The sequence below is a fragment of the Motacilla alba genome, chromosome 2 (genome assembly GCF_015832195.1).
Source record: "Motacilla alba alba isolate MOTALB_02 chromosome 2, Motacilla_alba_V1.0_pri, whole genome shotgun sequence".
Lineage (NCBI taxonomy): Eukaryota > Metazoa > Chordata > Aves > Passeriformes > Motacillidae > Motacilla > Motacilla alba.
In genome coordinates, this window is record NC_052017.1 from 5,181,877 (window position 1) to 5,208,072 (window position 26,196).

Here is a 26,196-nt window from a genome sequence, read left to right on the forward strand (position 1 = left end):
ATGAAGTCCTTTGAAGTCTGGTCGATGGCACCTGTCGCATTCACATCGGGGAGATCTCAAAAATACTGGTCAGCCCTAATCTCTATTATAGTCTTTTAGACTGGGGGAAGGGGACACATTTCGAAATCAAATCAAATGTAATAAAGAATGATCTATTGAAAAGGGTACAAAAAGTCCATCAGCAGTAGGCAAGAGCCATTGTCTTCTTGGTCTTCTACTTGAAGCCATTGTCTTCAGTGGTCAGCTTGCTGGCAAACATCTCAGCTTGCCTCCCCCACACTCCTCCCCCTGTGTTAGGGGTTTCAGTCTCAGTCCTTGGGGAGAAAGGGAGTTTTTCTATATAGGGGTCTCATGTCTCAGTCCTTGGAGAAAAGGCTTCTCCCAACTCAGTTCATCTATCACAGTGGCTGCACAGTAAATGTAGGGTCCTCCATGGGGACCACCAAAAGGTCATCTCAGAAAAGTCCAGCCAAGGTGGGAAGACTCCAGGATCATTGTTGGAAAGAGATGCAGGCGAGAGAAAGGACACATCGCCCCTTCTTTCGCTGAAGGCAGCGTTCCATGGAGTAGGCAGACACACCTGCTGAATAATAACTTGGCAGGCCAGAGGCTCTGCTCCGGCTTTGGGACCCTGGCAAGCTCCCACCAAACCAGGATGTTATACAGAATCCTTTTTCAGTGGTCCCAGTTTCTGCCTTTTTCACAATGATCGTGAGGCAGATGAGAGAAATTTCAGGCAGAGTCTTACAGAAGTCATGCAGTTGGCAATGCTGTACATAAAGTTTTCCCCTTGATCTCTGCTCTCTCTAGCCACCCAGTCATCTTGGTTGTAACTCCTCCTGTTCCTCTTTGAACTGAAGTTTAGGAAATGTCCTTCCATGTGATTAGAGGGTATGGAGGCATCAGAGGGCTGGGTTAGAAGTGATTTCCCGGGGAAAGAGGGAGGATGGGAAGCAAGGAGAGGAGAGCACCCAAGAGCCTCTGAAACTCAGCAGAAGGGTCTGCAGCAGCAAATGCCAGGGGACAGCAAAGGACAGCCAGATCTCCCGTCAGGGGCTGAGCAGCAGGAGAGTAACTGATTATTACAATTATTTACAACCCCTTTTAGCCGGGAAGAACTAACCGGCAGTTCCATTTTTTCCCCAAGCATTCTCCCCTAATAACACCCTTAATACAGCCTGTTCCATGGCTTTTGTCAGGCATGTTTTTCATCTCCAAACTCAATTTCATTTATTAGAGGCTTCGCCGTGTGTGACACAGCGTGCACACAGCGAGTGCAGCGAGGATTCGTTTTAATTATCGCGCATTACCGGGAGGCAAAGCGCGTTTGCGCCAGTGGGCGAAAGGGCGAGGAGGGGGTGTTGTCTGTTTCCTCTCCGTGCCACATATCACAGCTGTAAGGAGACGGAGCTTTCTGAGCTGCATTTTAAATTTGGAATGGGGGCGTTGGGTGGTTGGCAGTGCTCTGTGCCAGCCCCAGCACTGGGAGAAAGTCTCCAAGCAGTGAGTGCCCGTGTGGCTGCAATAAATAGTCTGAGATAACAAACACCTCTCTGAAGTTTTTGTCAGAAAGTCAGCCAGAGGACTCTTCTCTGGGCAGTGACTAATGATATTTGAATGTTGCTCTTTATGCAAGTGTGATAATATATAGGGTTGTTGGGGTAGTTTTATTTTTAATTGGAATTAATTTGTTGTAAGATGAGTCAAAATAATGTTTTAGGAAGGCCTTCAAGGGAGGAGCAGAAACTGGAGGCAGAAGTTGTGTTTTCTGAGCTGACTCCAACCTTTTTCAGTTTTCTGAATGAGAAAATTTTCCTTTCCTTTACACAGAAATGAGGAAGGTTTGTACCCTGCAGTCTGTGTACCCTACTGGCTTTCTGCTCAGTTGTGTGATAAAGGTGTGGAAAGCACAAGCTGGAGCATATTTTTAATTGGAATAATTTTTTTTTTTTGAGGAAGTTTGCTTTTTTTCCCTCTGTTAATTTGACAAGTGGAGACACTCTGAATGTTTACTCTGCTAGAACCACCTGGTGTGGGAGGGAGCAATGCAGAAACCTGGAAGATACTGAGAAATCAGAAAAAGTGTAGAAAGAAACAGACAAAATGATGAGGAACTGACTTTGTGAGGATGATATTGCAAGAATAGACATTGAAAATTTGTGCTTCTACCCACTTGCATATGGTGACTTTAAAATTATGGCCGTTGTTATTTGCTTTGAGAGTGTAGGAGGCAGGACAAGGACTTGGAGGAGACCTTGTTATTCAGACCATTTTTATTTTTTTTAATATGACTAGGTAGTTACTTTACTCTGGAAATTCCTGTAGAAAAATTCCTAAAAAGAAACATGTACCCTATGACTGTGACACCAATGTTTTAGTAAAGCTGTTAGAGAAAAGAAATTAGCATTACCTTTGGAAGGAATGGCATTTTGCGTAAAGTTTATGTACACACACATATAATGGTTTTGGCTTAATTTCACTTAAAAAATTAAGAAAAATCCTAAAAGGAAGAACCTACAATAGAGGTTTTCAGGTTTGTTTTCTATATTTGTTTTTCTGTTTTTTCCCCACTCATAAGCTGATAGTTTTCAGTGAAAAAAAAAAAACCAACCAAAAATTAATTGCTGTCTTCCAAGGCAATGAAAAATCATTGTTTTCATGTGACATTGCTCAGTTTGAGCAGTTTTCAGAGAGAAAATCCTGCTCTGCATGAAAAAGGATTTCCTAGTTCTTTGCCCAGGTTAGAGTTAACTGATGGGAAGCTGAGGCCATGGGTTAATATGGTACCAAGGGTGTTCATTCCTTAAAGCAAGAGTGATGCCTGTTTGCTTCTTGCAGCTCTCTGATTGCCCAGCAGGCTTGATGGAAACCCAAACCAGCGGGCTTTGAAGCAAAGATTGATTGTTGTGCACATTTTTGATAATACAGCAATTTGTCTCCTTGGGTGTAAAGCTCTAATCCCCCTTTTCATTTATCAGTGGGGAATCGGGAGCTCGCCTCTTCCTCAGCCTGAGGTTTGTCACAGCGGCTGTGGCACTCCCTGCACAGACCCCATGGTGAACGTGTGCCCTCCCAGCAGCACCTACACACCAATTCCTCAGCCTGCATCTCATGGGGCTCTTTGGCACCTGCCTTGCTGCTGGGTTTAGAAATGTAAATGCTTAAGTCAACAGCAGTATTTTGTGGTTTCGAGATTTCAGATTTCTTGTTTGCACACAGAGAATCCTTGTCCTCCTTAATCCTGTGCTCAAACTGTTTTTATCTTCTGATTTGGCTGACCAGGAGGTGTTTGGTTTTCAACCAATACTGTGCTCCAGGATTTCAATCAAACCTGGAATCATAGAATGGTTTGTGTTGGATATGACCTTAAAGACCATCTAGTTCAGAGAGAAGGTGGTCTTGATCTGTTTGTGTCACTGACTCTGTGCATCCCAAATAAGGTGCTACCTGTCCTGAGAAAAACACAAATCCTTGCCCAGCAGAACTGGGGGGTGAAAGGTGATGCAGATGTGGCATCTTTCCCTGTTTTGTGGTGATTGATCACCAATCCTCAACCATACCCAGTCCCGAGTGCTGCTGTCACACAAGGTGTTTCTGTAGAAAGTGGAAAAGCATCCAGTCTGAGCAGGATCTGTACTCTGATAACTTGTGAACACCATCACGTGCCCCTGTAACCACAAGCTCCTGGGCAGTAATTCCCTCTTGGCATGCAGCAGAGCAGGGCTTTTCCACTGCTCACAGCTTACTGAGAAAGCCACAGCACATCTGTTCAGTGCTTGAGCCACTGAGCATTCCCTGCATAGCCCGCCTGGATAAGCTGTCACTCTTGATTTTTAAAACATTTCACAACACAGGGTTAGCCTGGAATGGGGAACCTCTTGTGAGCAGCATCTGCAGAGGCCCCTCTGCTCACAAAGCCGTACCAGGCAAGGCTGCCACCATCATCTCTTGGCCAAGAGGGGATCACGTCCTCTCTGCTGCAGCAAAGCACACCAGATTATTCACCTCTCCTCAGTGAGCTGCACACCTCTGTTTTGCATTTTTTATGTTTCTGGAGCAACGCTTTTATCTGTTCTTGCCTGCCACCATCCAGGTTTTAGAAATGCTCCTTAGAACATCTTTTCTTCATGCTCCCTCTAGAACACTGATTTTGCTTATCCTTTTGAGAAGAAATTGGCCTCCTGTTCTGTAACTCTGCATGTTAGACTTGGTTGGCTGGGGAGAGGAAAGAAGCGTGTATGCAAAGTCTCTCATTAGCCTGGAGATGCTAATTTCCTTAAGCCTTATTGAGAGTCAACCTGGGAATGATCCACAGCACTTAAATTTAGCTTGCTCTTCTGAGGCTCCCTTGAGAAGTTTCTGTCTCTCTCCATTGCCATTACAGATGACTACAGTGATAAATATTTGTCTTTGTGAATACTTCCTTGTTTGTTTGATCTTCAACAGGGAGCATTTTTGTTACTTTTGCTTTATACTGTGTGTTTCCTATGCTGAGCAGAATCCACCAGACTGGGAGAGTGGGCTGCTTTGTTAATATTGTTACATTCAGAGTTATAGCTGGTTATGTTTTTAACCTATGAGTCAGTAATTTCTGCCACAAACTTCAATTAATATGTGTCTCATCAGTGTAGAGACTAAAAGTTACAGGCTAGCATATGGTTTGGTTTCATTACACTTACAGAATTTGGTAACAATGTTCTTGGTTTGAACAGAGAGACATGGCCGAATAGAATTTCCCAAAAACAATGCCCACAGCCCATTATCACCTTATTCAACAGGTCAGATTTGGAACACAAACAGCAAGTGCTTGCAGAGATTTGAAAAAATGTATTTATTTTTTTAATTCATTGAAGTTAAAAGTAGCAAAACAAAGCAAAAGCATGCCATTCATCTCTCAGTTGCTGTCCCAATTGAATATGCTGGTTGGTGGATGATATTTTTGAATGTTATCATTCCCAGAATGTGTTTATTAAAAAGCCATTTCTCTATTTCTGTTGCAGTGAACTATTTCATAAAAAACGGTACAGAAGATGTGTTACTGTGTGGCAACAGCACTGATGCTGGGTAAGTACTTTAAAAATATCTTCAATGCTGGTCTGGTTTTGTTGCCTTTATTATTATTATTGTTATTATTACTACATTTTCCTCTAGTTCTGTCCACTTTTCACCAGCATGAAGTAGATATTTCAACTTCCTTGGGTCTAGGCATAATAATAGAGAGAATAATGACAATATTGTGAATAGTAATACAATTTTCTCAACTGCAGGGAGGAGAAGTTTCTATATGTCACTTACTCAGGTTTAAAATCTTTTGGGGCCTTATTACAGTTCTTTCTCAATACATTTGAATTTCTCAGTAAAAAATAGTGAAAACTAAGTAAAATTTTGGCTGAGAGGAGAGTATTTTAATGGAAATGAAACAGAACACCTGGAGGGATTGAAACTGATGATGAATTCCTGGCTTTTGGCAAAGGAAGATAAACGAATCAACAAATGTCCCAAAAATAGCATATTTTGGAAGTGGAAAGGTACTCAGGGTTGAATTGGGATCTACATTTGCACTTGATTTGATTATGGACTACATGTATTTCATTTTCTCATTGTATGGACAGTGAAGAGATCCAGGGGGGTACTAACATCCTCTGCAGAAAGGATTTTATTCATATCCCTGCCCTCTATAGATGCCCATGGTTCCTCCTGCATCCCATCCCCGGGGTCCAAGTGCACTGTCAGAGCGTGTGATTTTATTTGACAGCTTCTCATGATCTTGATGGAAGTGGAAGAGCTCAGACAGAATGGAAGGAGATGGGATCTTCTGTGGTCAGCAGCAATTACGAGCCATGCAAAACTGCAGGCTGTCAGGAGTCATAGGAAGAGGTGGAAAATACCTTGGAGTAGTGGGACAGAGAAACTTTTGAGCCAAATATGTGAGAGCATTTAAACCAGGGAGGTGTGTGTCTTAGGCCAAGAGAGGGGAGGAGGTGAGATGATCTGCTTCTGGAGGGAGATGCTCTGAGCTGGTAGAACCAAATGTAGAAGAATGGAAAAAGAAAAAAAAAAAAAGGAGGAATTTAATGAGAAAAAAAGGCATGTGTGTGCAGGGAGATGAAGGGAGATGAAGGGAAGATAAAATCTGAACTTGCTTGTGGACAAAAAGGCAAGAAAAGCCCTCAGGTCCTGGGGAGAGATGTTTTGCTTTCTGCTGCCACTGCCTGTATCTGTATTGACATGAGACAAAGGGAAAGCTCCGTGTCAGCCTTCCCTCTGCAGGCCTGGTGTGTCTGATCTGTATTGCCAGCCTGAGTTAGACTCCAAGATCCTTGGGCAGAGGGCCATGCTTTCCCCTGTGTTTGTTCCTCGGGAGGTACAATGTCAGCATCCATTAATTAGGGCCTTTGTTGATTGTAATACATTGTGTTTATCCAGGCTCAGGCAGAACTCCAAGACTATTGGGATGTTTCCCGGGAATCCCAGGATCTGGCAATCTCCATTGTGCTGGTGAACCTCAGGCTTTGCAAACCAATATTGGGAAAAACAAGTGCTCTGCCCAGCAACAATATTTTGTGTGTGATGGAATATTCATTGTTCTCACTGGTGACCTGAGCTGTGGTGGTGGAAAGCTGCTGCTCATGGGCAGTGCTGAAAGAGTTGATTGCTACTGCTTTGGAATTGTTCAACTGGTGGGAAGTTAAATACCAATCCAGTACCCATGGAGTATTTATATATTGGCAGCCTGTGTGGATTTAAGGGTTAGTTTGTAGCAAGGCAAATGAGCAAACCCACCCTCTTTCCTCCCCATGAAAGTTAATAAATTGCAGCAAAAAGCCATGGTTGGAGAAAACCTCTGGTGGAGGCACTGTGCCCACAAGAGAATTACAGCATGAAACAGTCAGGGGAGAATTTGCAGTTCTTGGGTATAAGAAGACAAAAATGACACCTTCAAACTGAGTGTTCTTGTACTTGTTTTGATAAATACATCAAAACTTGTCAATGTTTGTGACATCAAGGGAAACCAACTATCCCTTTATGCCTCGTTTCTTTCTTCTTCAGCCTTTTGCTGCTTTAGTTAAGTATTTAATACCACTGGGTAAGGTTTAAATGGCCAAAAATGGGTAATAAATATTCCTACTTACACTGGGTTTTTTTAGCTCAGAATTACCAAGTGTTGTCTCATCTGCTACGCATCGCACAGGGTTGCTGCCAGTCATCCACTGCTGTTGTTTAAGGGCATGAAGATAATTAGAAAGATGATCCTCAGGCCCCAGGGGATGTGCAAAGTCATGTATTCCCACCTGTTGGGACAGGGAGAGCATCATTTACAAGCTGACGTACCTAAGTGGATTTGTTTTCTCTCACCCTTCAATGACTGAAGCCAAGAGCAAGGGTGGTCAACAGTAAACCAAAACCTGCATGCTTGGGACCTTCTGCACCACAGGAGCAAGGGAGGGGACTTCAGAGGAAGTAGATGCATGAGGTTGTGGTTCCCTCATTTATTAGTAATGAAATTCGTGGCAAGTGAGGACTCTTGGATTGGGAAGACGTCAGGGCATCAGGAAGGTGTGGTAAGGCAAGAGAGCTGGCAAGGCCATGTCTGAGTGTTCACAGCATTTGTGGAATGTGCTTTTGCTCACAGTTTGAATTCATCAGCCTCTAGGACACACTGAGGACCCAAAGGAAATTCAGGGAAGGGCAGTGTCATGTGCTCTCTCCTGGAAGGATTTGTTGTCAGACTGAGGCATATCTGTGTTGTGGCTAGGATATTAAATCTTGAGGTAATTGAAAAAACCATTTCAGTGCATTTTTAAAAGCATGTTAATGACACTCTGAGGTTTGTCTGGTTGCTGTTATTATGGAAGAGTTAAAAAAAAATCCAAATAAATCTGCTCTGGCAATTGTTAGGTGATGAGACTCAAGTGGTCTAATGCAAGAGCGTGTAGTGATGGAGGCTGCAACCTGAGCTGGAGTAGCAAGCCAAAATCAGCAGGGAAATGATCATCAGTGGATTCTATATCACAGGCAATCTAATTATCTCCAAGGTGGGGGCTTTATTACATTACTAGGAGGGACTGTTTTCTGAACAAGCACCCAAGCTGCCAATAAAGCAGGAGGTAATGGATCTAGGTAATAATGATTACAGTTCAGAAGGGATTTCAAAAAATGTATGTCACTCAGCTGTAGCAAACATGTGTCTAGTACTTGACCTGGCAGAGAGGCAGGAAAAAAAACCCATTTATTTGTGTTTTTAGATATGCTCAAGCAACCTCAAGAATCTACTTTAAAAACCATGCTACAGAGACATGGTAGGAATGTCAGGGAGATGGCAAATTTCTTAGGTGCAGAAGGGCTAATGTGTCTGTGGGGTTTCCCATGTGATGCCTCAGAAACCTTCTTCTTGAAACCTGAAATCTGACTTTTCTTCCTTTAATCAGACAGAGTTTTTTTGTTGCTTTTCATTTTGTTTATCTGACTGCATTTTCCCCCTTGATGTACTGCAAGAATTTGTTTTGTGCTTACAGGGAACTGAGTACAATAGAAACAAGAAGTAACTTTTGGAGGAGAGAGAAAATCAAATTATTGTGATCAAAGATATTCTTTGGCTCAAAATGACACCTGCTTGGTGTTTCACAACAAGCACATTCAGAAAACGAAACTGATAGAAAAATGCTTTGCTCTGTGTGTGACAGATTGGTCAGACTGGGAGCAGTGCTAACAGTAAGGCTCCCTTAACAAAAAAACCCCAAAAAAGTAGTGTATTTGCAGTTGTTGATGGTTTTAGATTCATTTGGAGGTTAAATTTAGTAGTTCTTTTGGATGTGGCTGCACTGGGAGATACACAAATTGTTTCTCTTTGCAATTTCAGCATCTTCTCTTTTATTTGTTTAAAATAAATGGAGAAAGCTCAGATAGTCTGATTTTTTAAAAGGAATTACAAATTCTATAAATTTGGTTTTCAATTTAATCCCCAGTACATATCTTATCCAAGTTGAACACCTTGTTTCAGCCTCAAGGAAGGTGCAGTAAAGATCCAGTAAAATGGTCAAATAATTGGGAGATCTTAGGTGGGAGCAGAAGGTGAGAACTGCTCTTTCTTTAGTGAAATCTAGTCCTGGCATCAAGTGGAGCATGATTTGTGAAGGCTGCAGAGCAGCAGGTAACAGTAGGCACCCCCACATACTTCCTATAAAAATACATAGCTACATACACACATCCTGTATGTCTGTCCTCCTGGTCCCACCTCCAGATCCAAGGAGGCATCCTGCTGGAGCAGACCACCACCAGAGCAGATTCCCAGTGTGGAGCACATCCCTGTCAGGCCACACCAGCCCTCTTGTGCAATTCCAACTTGTTCCTTCTTGGTGTCATTTACCCACTCACTCTGGTGAGGTGACAGCACTGCAGAGTCCCCTGCTTCTCCAGAGTAAAGATTTTTTTGGGGCTGCAGCAGCGTGGAATTATCTGTCTGTGAGAAAGGAAGATGCATTTCAGCTCTGAAGCATTTTCACTTTCATCCTGCTGTAATTTCACTGGGATGTTTGTCCGCTGTGTTTAGGCTGCTGTTTTTATTTCACCTCCTGCCTGAAGGTTTGGTTGAGCAATAGAAACAGCAAGGAAATTCATCCATTAGGAGAAAGAGACAAGATGCTGTCAATGTACAAAGTAAACAAACAGACACAAAAGAGAAACTTAAATTCTTTCTTTTCACTTTTTCATTTGCAATTACAACAAGGAGCTGGCTTTTTCAGAAAAGTGTACATGTTTTAAGTCAGTTGTGCCCCCTTTGGATCAGACTGCTTAATTTTTTTTTTACCCTTACACATGATATGTCCTGTGTGTTCAGCTCATGGGCAGGAAGAGTCTACAAAATCATCCTGACAATGAAAGCACATTTGCATCATGTCTGTACTGATATTACCAAAAAAGACTAGTGAACAGGAAGGAAATAGCAGCCAGTAAATCTACTTCAGGAAAAACAAGAAAGCACCTTTGGCAACTGCATCCTAGTAATTGTTGCTATAGAAACTTTAGCTACCTTTATTCTTACTATGACCTTGATTTTTCTTAACAGGATACATTAAAATAATGTACACGGTGGGACAAGATTCTCTATGGTTTGGTGAATTCTGTCACTGAGCTCATTGCATATAAGGGATGAAGGAATGACCATGTGTTGTAGTGCTCCTCAAAGTCTTTGTGTCAGTCCTAACTCTTTCTAAGGCATTATCAGGAAAAAAAACCCCAAACATTTGTTTTCTTCTGTGGTGTGGCATTTTACTAAGGTAATTAATACCCCCATGTAAAATCGCATCAGATGCCTGTTTTCATGGTCTCCATGAGCACCAAAAGCAGGGTTTTTGTGGCAGTATCTCCCCATCACCCTCCCGTCAGCAGGCTCCTTACACGTACAGCGATGCAGCACTTTGATCTCTCTGAGCTGTAGTAACATTCCTTTGCCTTTATGCATCCTCCAGGCAGTGATTTAAAGCACCTTGTAAAGGCTTATCACACCCCTGAAGGGTAGAGAAGAAACATGCTCCGTGCTGAGGAGGAGAGCTGCTATGGGGTGCTTCCACCAGTGCTGCTGCAGCTCTCACCCAGAACTTGGCAGGGGAGTGCCTGGAAAAATGTGTGTCCACCAGAACATGTCAAACAGCATCCAGCAACACAGCCCCAGCTCCACCAGAAACTGGGGAGCTCCACCAGGGGAAGGTGCACACAGCTGCCTCTGTTATTCTGCTGCTGGCAATTAGGACCATTGCAGCTCTAAGTTGCCTCAATTTATATCTGTGGTTTTTATTATTATTGCTGTTTTTGTTGATACTAATTGTTTTCTACAAGAAAGTCCTAGATTCAGACCACATTGTACTGGATGCTGGACAAACAGGGTGAGAAGAGCTATCTTGACTTGAAGGTTTGGTATTTCAGAGGTGCAGTCTGTGGATGAGTGGGGCAGAGGAGTTGCACATAGACACTCCTGGGAAGCAACAGCAATACCTGAAATTTGACTTTCCTTCATTTAATCAGACAGAACTTTTTTGTTGTTTTCATTTTGTTTATCTGACTGCATTTTCCCCTTTGATGTACTGCAGGAATTTGTTTTGTGCTTACAAGGAACAGAGTACAATAGAAACAAGAAGTAACTTTTGGAGAAGAGAGAAAATCTTCAGTTCAGGAGAAAGCCCTGGTTGCAAGTCCTGTCAGGACTACCCAGCTTTGTCAGGCAGGTCATGGTCTGCCAGTGTTTAATTTGCTGCAGAATGGGTCCATTCCAGCAAATGGGATACTGGGAGCTTTGGCATGTGCCTAATGGGATTGGTGTGTGCGTTACCCTCACCAAATGCAGCCTGATGTGGTACAGCTGGGCTCACAGGTGGGAGAGGCTGTAAAGGTTGCTTGAGTGGAGAAAGGGACACAATTTCCAAATGTGTTCTCTTCAAATGTCACCAAAGCAAGGGTATTTTGGCAGTAACTGTGTTGCTTAAACTACTAGAGCTAAATAGGTAATTACATCCCAGATTATCAAGCAATACTAGTGAATTTGTTTCAAACCGCCAGGCTGTGCAGCACACCTTAAATGAATTTACCCAGATCCTGATGTAAATCACATAAGCTTTTCCATTTATGTTGAGCTGGTTACAGCTACAGGAGAGTGAGGATGGTCTGCTCATGGTGAGAAAACCTCAACAAACAGAAAGCAAGTGTGACACCTTGAAGGTGCTATGGGCATGACTTGAGGAATGATACAGGTTTAGGAGCAATAATAACAGTCCCCAATCCTAGGGATCAGTGGTGTATTTGGAAGATCATGTCTCTGGTCAAACAGCAGCAGTAGGGATTAAATCCAAATCCACTCAATTCTTAAGGAGGGGTAATATTACCTCTTAGTCAAAGCTGTAATAAGCTCATCAGCCACATGAGAGGAGCAGACTTACTAGAGGCTACAGCCTTCATTAGGCAGTAATCTACTGTTATGTTTATGATGATAAATTATTGCCCTACATTTTGTTTGGTGGGTTAGACAGAAGCTCTGGTGTCTGGCCACTGGATCAAGTCAGAAGAAACAAGATCTTGCTTGCCTGGCAGCAGTGTGGAGCCTGAGGAAGGCAGGCTGCAGGAGAGGGTCTCTCCCCTCTGCGCTCGCGTCCGCGCGGAGCGCTCCAATGTCACGGGCTGAACCCAAGGCTTCTCCATCTGCTCCATGAGCCAGCAGCCAGTGAGGGAGGCTGAACCTTTTCCTGGATTCGAGTCAGAAGCATGCACAGGGCCGTGGGTGCTCTGAGCCTGTGCGCAAGCCTGCTCATGGGCACCTCCTTCTCTTTTCTCCAGTTTCAATTCTTGGTTGATGTTGCTCTTTATTCTGAGCATTTCTTCTCTTCTTTGTCATCCTTGTTTTGTTTTTTTTTCCTCCATTTCCCTGCAGCATATGGTTCAATCTGCTTGCACTTCCATCCTTTCAGACAATTGGCACCCCTTCCCTTGCTTTTAAAAATGTCCTTCGTATTCTCTCTGTCCATTTGGATGGTTGGAGTGAGAGCTGCTGGGAGCTCCTGGTCAGACCTATCCAAGACAAAGCATGGTACTGCAAGTCAGATTTTGGCTTTTAGATGGTAATTAGTGGGGAATTGTAAGTCAGACACTCTAACTGTGATTAGTCTTTAATATTACAAAACAAGAAAGAGCAGGGAAAGGAAAAACCTGTGACTTTCAAGCACATCAAGCACCCACTGACATCAATGGCTTTGGCTGAAGTGCTGCTGGCTTTTGGCCCCTTTCTCCTACATGCCCAGTTACCCTTGCAACATTAATTTTTTAAAATATTTTCCCATTTTAGAATGGGTAGTTTCATTTTTTTGGGTAAGAGCAAATGTTAGTCTAAGGATCTCTAAGCCACAGTATGGTCTTCTATTTTGACTATTTTGCTGTCTCCTTCCTCAGAGTCCAGGGAAAGGAGAAAATATGGAAAGTGCAGGGAAAAATACTTAGATCTGTGGTCTAAAGGAAACCTAAGCCTCTCTTTTGTGGTCTGTGGACTTTAGCAGGATGAGGCAGGTTGAGGAAGTCTCTACTGTGCACATCAACCAGCCATGGAGGCCATGGGCATTGTCTGTCCTTCAAAGGCTGCCAGGCTTTCAAACCCCACCTTGGGGGTTCCATTTTCAACCACCAGGGCGATTCCCATTGCCCAGGATTTAGCCATGTGTCAAAGATATCAGCTACAAACTTTTCAGCTTGAGTTCTGCATTCTTAGGCTTAAGGTGTGACCTAAGCAGGGACACTAAGGGACTCTTAAACAAAATAGAAGTTTGGTTTTATAATTTTTGCTGTGTCTGTGGTATGTGCTTCACTGCTTCAGAAGTGAGCAAGCCAGAGTGTCCCTTTGCAACCTAAACCCAAAGAAAGTGCAGCCCCCACCTCACAGATGTCAGCTGGTAGCACATGGAAAACCCTCCCTGCATTTTCAGGCTCTGGATGTTACAATCCAGTGCACGGATGTTTTACAAATCTTCCTTTATTGCCCAGCCCTATTGGCCACTGTGGGCTGGATCAGCAGGTTGCTTGGCTTGCCTAGATTAAACTCTTGAGACAGAGCATTTTGTAATTATGCCCCTCAGCTACAGCTCTCTGGCATTCCCAGCCTGTGTTATTTAAACCAAAGCTGTTTCTTATGTCCTTTAATTTCCTGTACCAATGCCAGCTTGCAGTGGTGATTACAGCCTGATGGATAGGTAGGTAGGCTGCTGCTTTTAACTTTTCTGAATCAATGACACTAATTTTATTGTGATCAATTGAACAGCATCCTGTGACACTCCTGTGGAGGATGGTATATTTATATAGCTTGTTTTTGTTGCCCATCCCTGTGCATCAGAGGAGAGTACAATCCTCTCAAATGCTTCCCTGAGGTAAAAGAAGCTGAAGAGTTTGCTAAAAAATTCAGAGGGGGTAAGCTTAATGTCATACATGGAGGAAGGTTCAGTAAAATCTTGAGGCTCCTTAAAAAAATCCTCAGAGGAGATACTGTCAGTTGCAGAATAATATTCTCATGTGAGAGCCTTATACCTAAATTTCTGTAATGTTTTTCTGGGAAGCAGCGTTTTGTTTTCCTCTCAGTGTTTTTAACATGTTCCCATACCCCGTGGGTTATCTCTCTGCTTGGCTACGAAAGAGGGTGAGTAGGAATAAGGAGTTGACAAGTAGGAAATTCTGTCTCAAGGGTCTGGTTGCCATAATAAGAGTGTAAGCTAACATTAACAACATTTTTGGGCTGGGGTTCCTGCAGCACCTCGTTTGAATGCTCTTAAAGCTGAAAAAAAATATTAGAGAAGTGTGTTTTCCAGGTTTCAGCTGGGATGGAGGTAATTTTCTTCCTCATGGCTGCTACAATGATGTGTTTTGGATTTAGGATCAGAATGATGTTGGTAACACACTAATGTTTTCAGTTGTTGCTAAGAAGTGCTTCTACTAAGTGAAAGACTTCTCAGCTCCTCATGCTCTGCCAGTGAGGAGGCTGGGGGGACACAGGGAGCTGGGAGGGGACACAGCCAGGACAGGTGAGCCCAGCTGGCCAGAGGGATATTCCAGACACTCAGTATATAAACAGTGGGGGAAAGCTGGCTGGGGACTGGTTGGGCAGTGGTCAGCAAGGGGTGAACTGTTGCACTGAGCATCACTTGTGTAATTCAATTCTTTTATTGTTGTAATTATTAACGTTGTTATTTTCTTCCTTTTCTGCCTTATTAAGCTGTCTTTATCTCAGCACATGAGATTTCTCACTGTTACTCATCCAATTTTGTCCCCCATCCCACTGGGACTGGGGTGAGTGAGCAGCTCTGTGGGGTTTGGCTGCCAGCTGGGGTTAAACCATTCACTATGGGGTCAGAAAATAACCTATAAGGACAGAATGAAAAATCAAAAAAATGTATTATATGTGTATAATACTAATTGTATTATAATCAGAAAGTGTTCTTCTGAGGTACTACTGCTCACTTTCACAGTTAGAGGGGTTACATCTCCGTGTCCTACAGATTTCCAAGCAAAGTAAAATGCCTTGAGCACCTGCTTGAAAATTCTTCTTTGTCAAAAGTTTCCCTAGAAAGCATCATTGGCAGTGAACCTGAGTGACTCTTTATCCTCTAATGCATTCTCAGAAATTCCTATGAAAATTCATCCCAACGCTCCAAAATCCCCTTTCTCCCAGGCTCTTGTTCAAAAGGGGGAAGAGATTAAGAGGAAATTCTCCCTACTAATTGAGATTCAGAGGAAAATCTCACCCTTCTCAATAATTTATATTAATGGCAAAATTTCCATTTTGTCTAAGATTTTAGGCAACTTATTGTAGAAGAAGCCTGATTTCCAAGTGACTGCCCTGCCTAGGCTGAAGTTCACCATTAAAATAACCACCAGCAAAGTTTCTCTCAGCTGCATTGGGTTGTTTTAGCCATTAGTAAAAATGATAAAATAAGAACAATGAGACCAGAGCAATGGAGCCACTCAGGATTTCTCTTTAGGGAGAGATGAAGGAAAGGACTCTGCACCTCTGGACATGATCAGAGAGTTTCCAACCACACCCAGTGTGTGAATGAAGTCATTTTCCCATAGCAGAAATCATCAGCCTTACAGAAATGTTTGTGTCTTGTGTAGACACGATGTCTTAGAGCCAGCAAAGGGAATTTCCTTCTCAGGAGCCTGGAGAATCCATTTCTCAGAGCTCCTGAGCAGCTGAGTGGCACATCACGGGCAATGAAGGCTCTTTGCTGCAGGAGATCAGAGGCAGAAATCTCACATCTCTGCAGAAGAGTGACAGCAGATGCTGCCTTTGGGAGAGAGGAGGTTTAGTGAAAAAGTCTGCCTCAAAAAAGGACATGGGTATGCAAGAGACATTCATTGTGCATCTGCATATTTTAGGGGGAAAAATATGAGATTTCTGCATTTTATTATCTTTAACTCAGTGAAGTTACTCTATTTTTTATTGGAATGTGGCTCTTATTACAAAAAAAAATAGTCAAAGTAGGAAGGATCTAGAAGGCAGCATTTCTAGACTGGCAGGCAAAAATTAGGAGTGACTCTTTTTCTTTCTTTGTGAGATGTAAATGTTATTATCTGAATTCTTGACTGGTATAAGCTAACTTGGCTCTACCTAAGGTGACAGAGTCACTTATTATATCCCCACTTGTGTGTAACATTTAATTCACTAAACATCAGCTGTTCATTTTTTATTGCTTTTTCTGAAAATTACTGTAAACAAGGATCTGCACACATTTTGCAATGCTTCAGCACTCCTTTTATCAGCGTTCAAAGCAGACTTACTTCAAAATTTGTGATTCACTACTGATACTAAATTAAGATTCTAAAAGTGCTGTTGAATGTCTAAGGGTGGTGGCAAACAACATGGATTTGTATAAAAACATGTTCTCATTTTGACATGCAATAGAGGTTGTTATCCTGTGCTGTAAAATTTATTTTATATCTGTATAAAAATTATAGTTTTTAAAGAAAAAGAACACCAGTTTTCACACTGACACACACTCTGCTTTCTCGGGGATCAATTTTTTTTTCTGGAATCTTAAAAATTAGTTTGCTTTATTTGTATTTCTGCTTTGCATTTCAATTTCTGGCAATATTCTGCTTTGGTAAAAAAAGTAGCAGTGAATTGAGAAACTGTAAGATATTTTTCTGGGAGAAAATGAAGCTTAAAGCTATACCATCTACATGACTGGTGATATGCCAAAAATCCCTTATGTTCCAACCATCCCCAGTTGTGGCAGCTGGAATTTGCAGGGAATTGTACCAGGTTCATCTCTATCTGCAGGATTGGTAGAGCAGGGAGAGCTGGTGTAACTGCACATTCTGCTGAGATCTGCTTCTCCGGATATTAGATCGTTCTCACCTAAAAAAATTCCCAAATACCACAAGTTTGCAGGGCACTTGATCTCATATTCTCTTCTTAGGATACCAAAGAAATGCCAAAGAAAGCCTTTGCATATTTCTATGTCTTCAGTTTCTAATTGGTCATACCTTATTTTTTAGAGAGTGGCTTCTGATGTGCAAGAGCTGTGGGGGTTTTTGACTAATCTGTTCTGAGAGGCTGGAACCTCAACCCAGGATCTCTTCTACCTTGTGTTTCACTTGATGATGTAGTTCAGTGCTTACACAGTACCACTGAGAGCACTTTTTATCTCTTCTGGCATATGGGGCTAGAAAATTACTTGTAAAGAGCCTCAAAGGTTAATGAGAGCCAGTGAAATTCATGCTATCTGCATACCATTTAATACAGTAATCCACAAGACACACAAGGAAAGCATTTCCTGGCAGAAATAGAAAAAAATGTCATGACCCCAGACTGTGGCGGTGAGTGGAACAAAGGGCTGGGTTTCTTAGATTAAACATTTAATCCTTTTGGGAGGTGAGTGAGGTCAGGCAGAGGAAGCAATCAGGAAGGTGCTCCAATAGCACAGGCTGGTGGTGCCCAGCCAGTGTCAGACTGTGTAACCAAAAGAGCAGGTTCACCATCACAGTGTTACCTGCAACTGTAACAGGAGACAAACAGGTTTTTGATTCTTAATTAGGAATAAGTGCCAAGAGAAATCATATATAAAACCCTAATTCCAGTCTATTCAAAATTTGTGAAATGCTAGATGATTATTTCCCATTGCAGCTTGTGCTGTGGTTGTTATTTTCCTGTTTATCCTTTCAAAGAAAAGATAAGATTACCAAGACCTTGGATATTGTGAAGTAGCATCACCTGTTTCCTGTGGTTTTGCACAGTGAAGGAGCTTACCATGGATGACCTGTGCTCTTGACCTGAGGCATTGGATGTGTTTCCCTGGAAATCAGTTTCTCCATGTTGGAGCCATCTAAGATGCATCTCACAGATTGTATTTGATGTTTTGCAGCACGTGCCCTGAGGGATATATATGTCTGAAGGCTGGGGAAAATCCTGACCATGGTTACACAAGCTTTGATACTTTTGGCTGGGCCTTTCTCTCCTTGTTCCGTCTTATGACCCAAGATTACTGGGAGCGTCTTTACCAACAGGTATGGGGTCATTTTATTACTGTTCAAAAACATAAATAAAGACATCATCTTGTTACAGTGGCATATACAACAGTTAAAGACAAAAAAGAATTGCTGGTTATTAGGTAAACTGTGCTTTGTGCACGTCCTAGAGAAGGATAATCAGATGTTCTGGAGAAGAACAATCTGTTGTAATTATTAATTTATTTTCTTAAGAGGGGGGATATCTGAAGACATTAGGCCAGGTGTTTGGGGAAATTGAGAAAAAGTGGTACTGAGAGAAAGACACCAGTTCACCTGAGTCTAAATGAAGTTCACCACTTAAGGAAGATCACCACATCACCACTTGGTGATTTTTCGGTGGTTGGTGAAACACAAGTTAATATTTTGAGTCCAGCTCCAGAAAAGGCCAGAGAAGCACCTGTGTTCTTGTCATATCTGGTTTTGCAAGGCGTGGTGATGAACAAAAATTCAGAAAATGGTAAAACTATATGATGCATTTCAGTTCTCTCTGCTGCAAGCTCTTCATCATGGACGCCTGACAGACAGAGGCACAAACAGATCCAGACTCAACTCACAGTCATATGGGAAGGGTCTCTGAGTAAATGCTCATTTCAGCATGCATTTCCTGAAATGTGTGCAAACTCCAAAGAACTACACATGCTAGTTTGGTACTGAATTACATTCTCTGTCCTTGAAGCCACTGACAATTTGCTGCTGCATCTCAAACCTGCCAAAACTGGAAGGTGATCGTATGGAAATCAGGGGATAATGTTGACAGAACCTCTCTGAAGGTACTGAGGTAAACATCACTGAAGATTTGGGGGATTTCAGCTTCCCATACAGCCAGTTATACAATTTCACTTCAGGAAAATGCAAAACAACGAAACGGAAGATTCTTTAAACAGCTGCATTCCCTTGCTTGGCAAAGGGCTACGTGTACAACTCTGGAAGACAGAAACTGTCACGGCAAATAAGGATGAACATCACTCCATTTTATTATTTGACCTTATACTATCACACAGTGTTTTCTGTCAGTAGGATCAACACACTGAGCATGGGACATATCTGTTACATATCTGTTACATATCTGTTACACATAAGCTGTCCCCCTAAATTCCAATTATGCCAATAAATCTGGTGAAGAACCAGGGGATACATTCAACAGAGCCCAAGGTTTGGTTCTTCTCATCCTGACACAGTTGTCTGAATGATATTTGGTTGAGTTGCACCCTAAACATGTATTTTTCTCCCTGAAAAAGGACCTGGATTGTAGAGGATCCAACATGAATCCCACTTGGATGGTTTCTACACACCAGACAAAACCAGATTGAACTGTGGGGGAATTTTTCAGTGCAACTGACTCTAATATCTATTCTAAAAGAAAACCAGCAGAGATATTTGATACAGGAGGAAAGCATTGAAAGCATTATTCTTATAGAAATTAATTCACTGCAAGGCACACAATTTTTGATTAAGGTATAAAAATTTGTTGGTGAGGAGATTATTTCCTTGTATGTGGTTGTCATTTCTCATCAAAGGCTTTCTGTTTGAACTATTAACAAAGGCTGAATTCAATTATATTATAAATCTAATTTTAAAAGAACCCCCTTCTTTTCTTTACTTTCTTTTTCTTTTTAAAAACATGGTAAAGCAGTGTTAATTTTACTTTTGCACGTACAGACTCTCAGATCTGCTGGGAAGATCTACATGCTTTTTTTCATGCTGGTTATCTTTCTGGGCTCGTTTTACCTGATCAACCTGATTCTGGCTGTTGTGGCCATGGCATATGAGGAGCAGAACCAAGCCACTATTGCTGAAACAGAGGAGAAGGAAAGAAAGTTTCGGGAAGCCATGGAGATGTTGAAGAAAGAGCAGGAGGTCAGTGAACTATGTGACGTGATTAGCTCTGGGTGATTTGAACAAATGTGACCTTGGGATTCACATCCTCTTTATTTTACATTTGTGTGATAACCAAAGTAAGAGTTTGCTTGAAAGCAGTTTAATGTTAATTGTACTGGATGAAGTTATTGCATTTTTTTTTTTATTTTTTGGTGAAAGAAAAAATATAGTTCTCCCTGTTAGGAGTGGGGCCATTTGAGGTATACATATCCAGAGCTGTACTGGTTTAACCATGCCATGTATGCCAGCAGAGAAAATTAATATATTTTGGCATGTGAGGTGTTTTAATGATGGCAAAGCTACATCTGCATTTGAGCACAACCCAGCTGTTTTGGTAGCTCAGCCAGAGCCCCAGGTGAACCTCCTTTCACCACCCCTTTAGCATACATTGTTTTCTTCACTGTCTTGCTCAACCTGCTGTAAATATCCAGTTGTTTGATAACGAAGGTGTAGATTAACTTCTTTGAAGCACATACAGCTTCATTCCTGGAAAAGTAAACAGGCAGACCTTGAGGTTAAGATCTGCAAATTATGCAAAGGGTATGGATTTAATGTTATGTCATAAATTTAAACAAACCAGGGAGGCCAAATGGTGGAGGTAGCCTTATAGCCCTAATCACAGTATTTAATTTGCATGTGGTTTGTGCGGGGTAGAAAGCTTCTATTAAACAGCAGAAGAGAACATTTTAGGTGCTGTGAGCAAGAAGACAATAAGAAAATTAGTCTGAAATAACACGTAGCACTGTAGTTCAGAGAAATAAATCCTTGAAACACAATATAAACTAATATACATAATTTTCTTTTGGGTACATATGGCTTCAGGGCCTAATCCAAAGCCCATTTAAATCCTTGGAAAGAAAATAGAAAATGCAATTCACTCTTGACAAAGTGCTAGTAGTGGCTTATGAATCATTTAAGTCCTTTTAAAGATCCTCTTTGATAGTTTAAGTAATAGGTAAATGCAATTTAGTCCATATACAGCCACTTTCAACAGAGTAACTCTGCCGTAACCTAAGGGAACAAACTGAGCTCCAGCTTGTACCTATTTTGTACAAATTTTCATGTGTATTGACTCCAGCTGAGCTCTTCCTAATAACAGTCAACTTTGGTAGCCCCAACTATAATTAAATATATTTAAGAATTTCATTTTGAAGGCTTTGATTTCAATTAAGCCTGTGTGTACACAAAAAAAAGGAACATTAAGCCCAGAAAGCATAATGTGTCAAGAAACAAAGTTGCCCCTGAAAATCTGAATTTCTCCCATTTGTTTATATGCTTCATAATAGAGTCTTTTCTTCAGCCAACCATTTCTCATCTTCCCTGTGCCCTGTTCAGTGCAAAGGGTGGACAGTACATGACTCAAGAGCAGCTCTTTGCATTCTCATCATTTGTTCTGTTGCCTTAAGGCAGCTCGAGCAGACTTCCCAGCTCAGGCAGTCAAAGCCTGCTTGGAAGGGGAAGTGACTAATATCCTCCAAGGTTTTTCAGGGCCTCTTGCCACTGCTCAGACTCCATGTGCTTCAAAAATGCTCCTTTGTATTTGCAGATAATTCTCCTGGAGTATTATCCTAGTTTTGTGGGAAGGAAGTTCAGGAGTGGAGTGATTTGGGTCCATGATGTTCACTAATGAAGTCCAGTAATTCTGCAAATCAACTCCTGGCATCTCAAAGTAGACATTTGGAAGGAGAGGCTCAGGAAAGGGAATTGGGTGGCTGCACCGTGGAGCTTTCAGATGTCCTTCTGAGATATCTCACCCGAGTTAGAGATACTCAATTTTAATCTGAGGTTCTCCAAACCTCAGTCAAGGTCTTGGTTTTTACTTTCTCACTGTACCACTAAATTCTTGCCTCAAGAGCTCTCTTTTGCATAATCCTCATATCAGTGCTCATGTGAGCTAAGCCTTCCTCCCATCCTTCAGCCATCACATGTCCTTGCCAGGTATGCCTGGTCCCACACACCTTTCCTGCCCCTGGAGTTGTTGCAGTGGGTTAAGGTCTGCAGTGCCTGAGGAGCAGGACAAGGTCCAGCCACAGGAGCCCAAACAGAGCAGGTGGATAGGCAGGACATGGGGACATCCTCGGGCCCAGGCTGGATGGAGCACTGGGGAATCTGGTAAAGTGTCCCTGCCCATGGCACGGGGTTGGATGGACTCTAAGCTCCCTTCCAACACAAGCTGTACTATGATTCTATGGTCCTCCATGCCATGAGGAACAATTCAGTCCAAATCCTTTTTCAGTATCTGAGAAAGGTATTGAGCACAGAAACAATTCAAGCAAAAGGTAAGAAAATTATAAGAAACAAAAAATTAGCTGATTTTGCAGTATGAGTACAACATGCTTAGTAGCACAACCTGTAATGTTTTTTAGATCAACAAAATATGACAGCAATCAAAAATGAAAACCAAAACTGTTCAGGCCAGCTTTTATGATGTGCAGTATAAAGAGAGCAGAAATATAATTGATAGACCTGCTTGGGGACTATCAGTCAATTTATACAATTGGTCTAACACATTCCTAAATCTGAGCTTAACACCAAAAGACTTGCCAAATCTTTATGAAGAGAAAGCACTTCAGTATAGCAATTAAATCAATTGACTCAAAAAAAACCCCCAACAAACCAACAAAAACAACCTAGACCAGTGTCTGAGCTCTCCTCCTCTCTGCTCTAAGCAGCTTGCTTATGAAAGATATTTCCCACAGGAATTAAGTTTTGTTGTGCTCTCAGCTTGATAGAGCGACCGCTACTCCTTGAAATACATGATTGATTCTTTACACGGCTGTTAAGTGCCTTCACTTTCCTTGGACTGATGCCTGTGGGAGGAAGGGAGTATTTTGCAGTGGAGAGATGATTGCCTGTTTGATTCTAGTGGCTTACAGACAATAGCACTGAGGATTCATCTGTTTCTTCTGTTCTGGGGAACCGGGAGAGACTTTTTTTAACAATTCACTCTCTTCAGGTGTTTCACCTGGGGGCTCTGCATTGGGCTGCTCTCCAGGCCACTGATGTGGCCACCACTGGTTCTCCAGCACCTCCAAACCTGATCCTTGTGCCCAGAGTCCCCTCATTCCTCCTGCCTGTGCTGGGGACAGAGCCCCAGCTCCTGTTGATCCTTCCTTCTGGCTGCTCATTTGCTTCCAGGGCTGTGGTTTTGGTGCTCAGGCTTTGGAATTGGGCTTCTGCAGGGCTCCCAGCAGCTGGTGTGTTATCAGCCTGCTCCTGCAGAGATCCCAGCAGATAGCCAGCACAGCACGGAAGCACATGGCACAGCAAAGGCCACCTTTTCTCCAGTTAAACCCGTGGCTCTTTCTTTGCATCTCTGGTCGCAGCTGCCTGCGCTGAGATGGGGATAAGTGTTTACAGAAACGTGCCAGCTGAGCTGCCTGCTGCTCCTGGCATCCCTCTGTGCAGGGAGGGAAAATCCCAGCAGCCAGCTGGGCTGCCCTCCTGGCCAGCCCTTCAAGGGGCTGAGGTCCAGGGGGACTTTAATCTGAGGTTCCCCAGCTTGAGATTTTTCTTTGCCTGACACCAGAAGCGTTAGTCCAGAGATATGTGCACGGCGTGTGCACACAGGCTGTTCCTTCATGATATGTCAAACAGTCTTGTGTGGGAGCTCCACATAAAAACCATCCTTTTATGCAGCCATTCCTAAGTTTTATGATTGCTTATCTCCAGAAATGTTTAATGTCTCTCCTATGCAACCTTAAAATTTAAAATGAAAACTAATTTCTGAGCAGTAGTAGTTTTCACTGAAATCCTGAAATTACAATATTTATACCTTCTACAATCTTCTGGTTTAGGCATTAGCAGCTAAAGGAATTGATTCAATGTCACTCAGCTCATTGGAAATGTCACCTAAAAGCGCAAAAGAAAGAAGAAATAAGAGAAAGAAAAAGAAATCTTTGGGGACAGACGAGTATGGGGAAGACCAAAGGAATCCCAAGTGTGACTATGATGATGGTCAAAGGAGGATGGTAAGCCATGGTCTGAAACATCACTTGTTCCACACTGTACTTTCCTGGAAAGGCCAGGCTCTGAGCAAGGCAATTTAAAGTGAAACTTTTAGAAGAAACAGGTCTTTAATATCATAACTGATATTAAGACAGCAGTTACAGCATACAGTCTGTGCTAGAACAGTGGGAGGAAACACATTATCACTTTATTTTTAAAATGAATTTAAAATGCCCATTAAACATTTTATAATCCTGTTTTTTTCAATTTTTTCCTTTTTTTTGCCTCAAGATTACCCTCGATCTGGTTTATTTTCTTTCATTCATCTGATTATATCTATCCTATCCCTACTACAGATAAAAAAATATCTTAGTGGAAACCTACGAGGCTTAAAAATAAAAGAGAGGAGGAGAAAAGGAGGAAACTTGTCTCTGAGGGCTTTTTAAATATTATACAAAGACATTATTAACATTTTTATATTCTTTTGCTAGTTGCCTCCAAGTCAAAACTTTGTGGCACTTGTTTCTACTTTCAATTGCAGGGAAGAAAAACAGAGTGACAGTGTTATTAAATAAGGTTTTATGTAAATGTTCCTGACATGCATGAATATGAATCTGCCCATGCTGTATGTATCAAGGGATCATAAATAGCTCCAGATAATTTGTCTTTGTTTAACTGAGGGCAAAGTTTAAATCAGTTTGTTTTGTTGTTTTGAATAGCCATGTAATGGGCTAAGTCCTTCTCTATTTTGTTGTCAGTGAATTTAGGGATCCTTGGCAGCCATAAAAACCTCATAGAAAACATGTAAGTGGTGTAAGTAAATGTGACCAATTAATGACTCCCCAGCTCAAAAAATTTACCCAGAGCTGGATTTCTGTAGCTGACATGCATTTTTTAATCCAATTGTTTGCGTTGCCGTCTCATTGGTTAAGAGGATTGCGTAACAAATCGCACCTTTTCTAAACCCAGAATTGCTCTTTAGCTTCATTCTGGGTAGGTTTCAGGACACCACGTGCCAGAAGCACCATGGATTGGAGCTGTGCATTTTCAGTTTATTTCTCAGATTAATATTCCTTTTTTTCACTTTTCGCCCCTGGATGTCATATGCATGAGAGGCATGGGAGACACATTTCAAAGCTTATAGTAAATCTTCTCTGCAAGGCTGTGTCTGGCATGGTTGGAGGGAATAAGGCTGAGTCATCATTCAGATGCTATCTTAGCAGCTGGAAGTGTGTTGCCATCAGAAATCAGTCTCAATGACTGTGCCGTGGAAACCCAGGCATGGATTTTTGACCAGCTGAAATTTGGTAGCAATCCAAAAAGGTTGTTTTTAGTTAGAAAGAGCCTTGGTTTTGTACTCCTCCATGTACCAGCGTCACTAAATAGCATCATTACAAAACTCAGTGGTGTAAGCTACAGCACAGTATGAAATCAGGCTTAATTTGATTTGTCTGGTTTGTGGGTGCTGTGGCAATCTGACCTCTCTTCATAGATACTTGGCTCATGGGAAAGTTCTGAAGAAGCTGGAAATTCTGTGCAGGCATAAATTCAAAAATATGTTCTGCCTAAATGCTCTTACTCCAGTAATTTCCTCTTTAGAGAGAAGAGAAAGGGATAGAGTTGAATTCCTTACACGTTTTCTGAAGATCCTTTTTGCTCTGCCAGATTTTAGGTGTGTTTAGTCCTTGGCTACATCTTGCTGATGCTCTGGCAGAGTTGCAGTCTCATGAACTGACGTCAGAGTGGATCGTCAAGGCTGATATTTAAGTGAGGGAGACTGCTGTGTGCTGAGGTTACCTAGCCCTTAAGCAGCCATGTGCAATGAGATAATCATTTTACAAACTAATAAACCATATCCCTCTTCTTGCTCTTGGTTTGTTTTTTGGTTTTTTTTTCTTTTTCTTTTATCACCTTCTTCCGTCGTATTCTGCTTCTTCTTCTTCCCACTTCTTCTCATTTTCCCTGCAGTTCATTTCCTGCCCTATTTCTTTATCTATTCTTCTCCCACTGCACTGTTCCTTCCCTAGCTGTTATGAAGATATGTGATAATGCAGTAGATTGGAGCTGGATCCCCTTCCCTGCTCCTGTCTTCCACTCCTTGTGCTGCCTTCCCAGGTCCTCTGGCACTTGTCCCATGGGGGGGAGTAGAAGCAAAGGAAGTTTCACGCTGTGAGCTGAATGCCACCTTGACCCTTCCTATTTCAGTACATCTTTAATTGCCAAGCCTTAGACAAATACCTAAAGGATAGGAATGACTGTCCAACCTCTTAACTTTGTGGAGTCTGAATACCTGTAATTAAGTCTCTCTTTCTCTGAAGCACTTGGTTTAAAATGGAA

At 42.0% G+C, this 26,196-nt stretch overlaps 1 protein-coding gene across 6 annotated transcripts in view; it reads left to right on the forward strand.

The window, feature by feature from the left end:
- Positions 1-26,196, forward strand: part of LOC119698372 (sodium channel protein type 5 subunit alpha-like) — a 215,350-nt gene that overhangs the window by 73,802 nt on the left and 115,352 nt on the right. For all 6 annotated transcript variants that reach the window (XM_038130203.1, XM_038130206.1, XM_038130207.1 and 3 more), the window contains exons 8-11: positions 5,001-5,064; positions 17,889-18,030; positions 19,693-19,890; positions 23,709-23,882. In XM_038130203.1, coding sequence (XP_037986131.1) covers positions 5,001-5,064; positions 17,889-18,030; positions 19,693-19,890; positions 23,709-23,882 — 578 coding nt within the window. The remainder of the gene's footprint in view (positions 1-5,000; positions 5,065-17,888; positions 18,031-19,692; positions 19,891-23,708; positions 23,883-26,196) is intronic.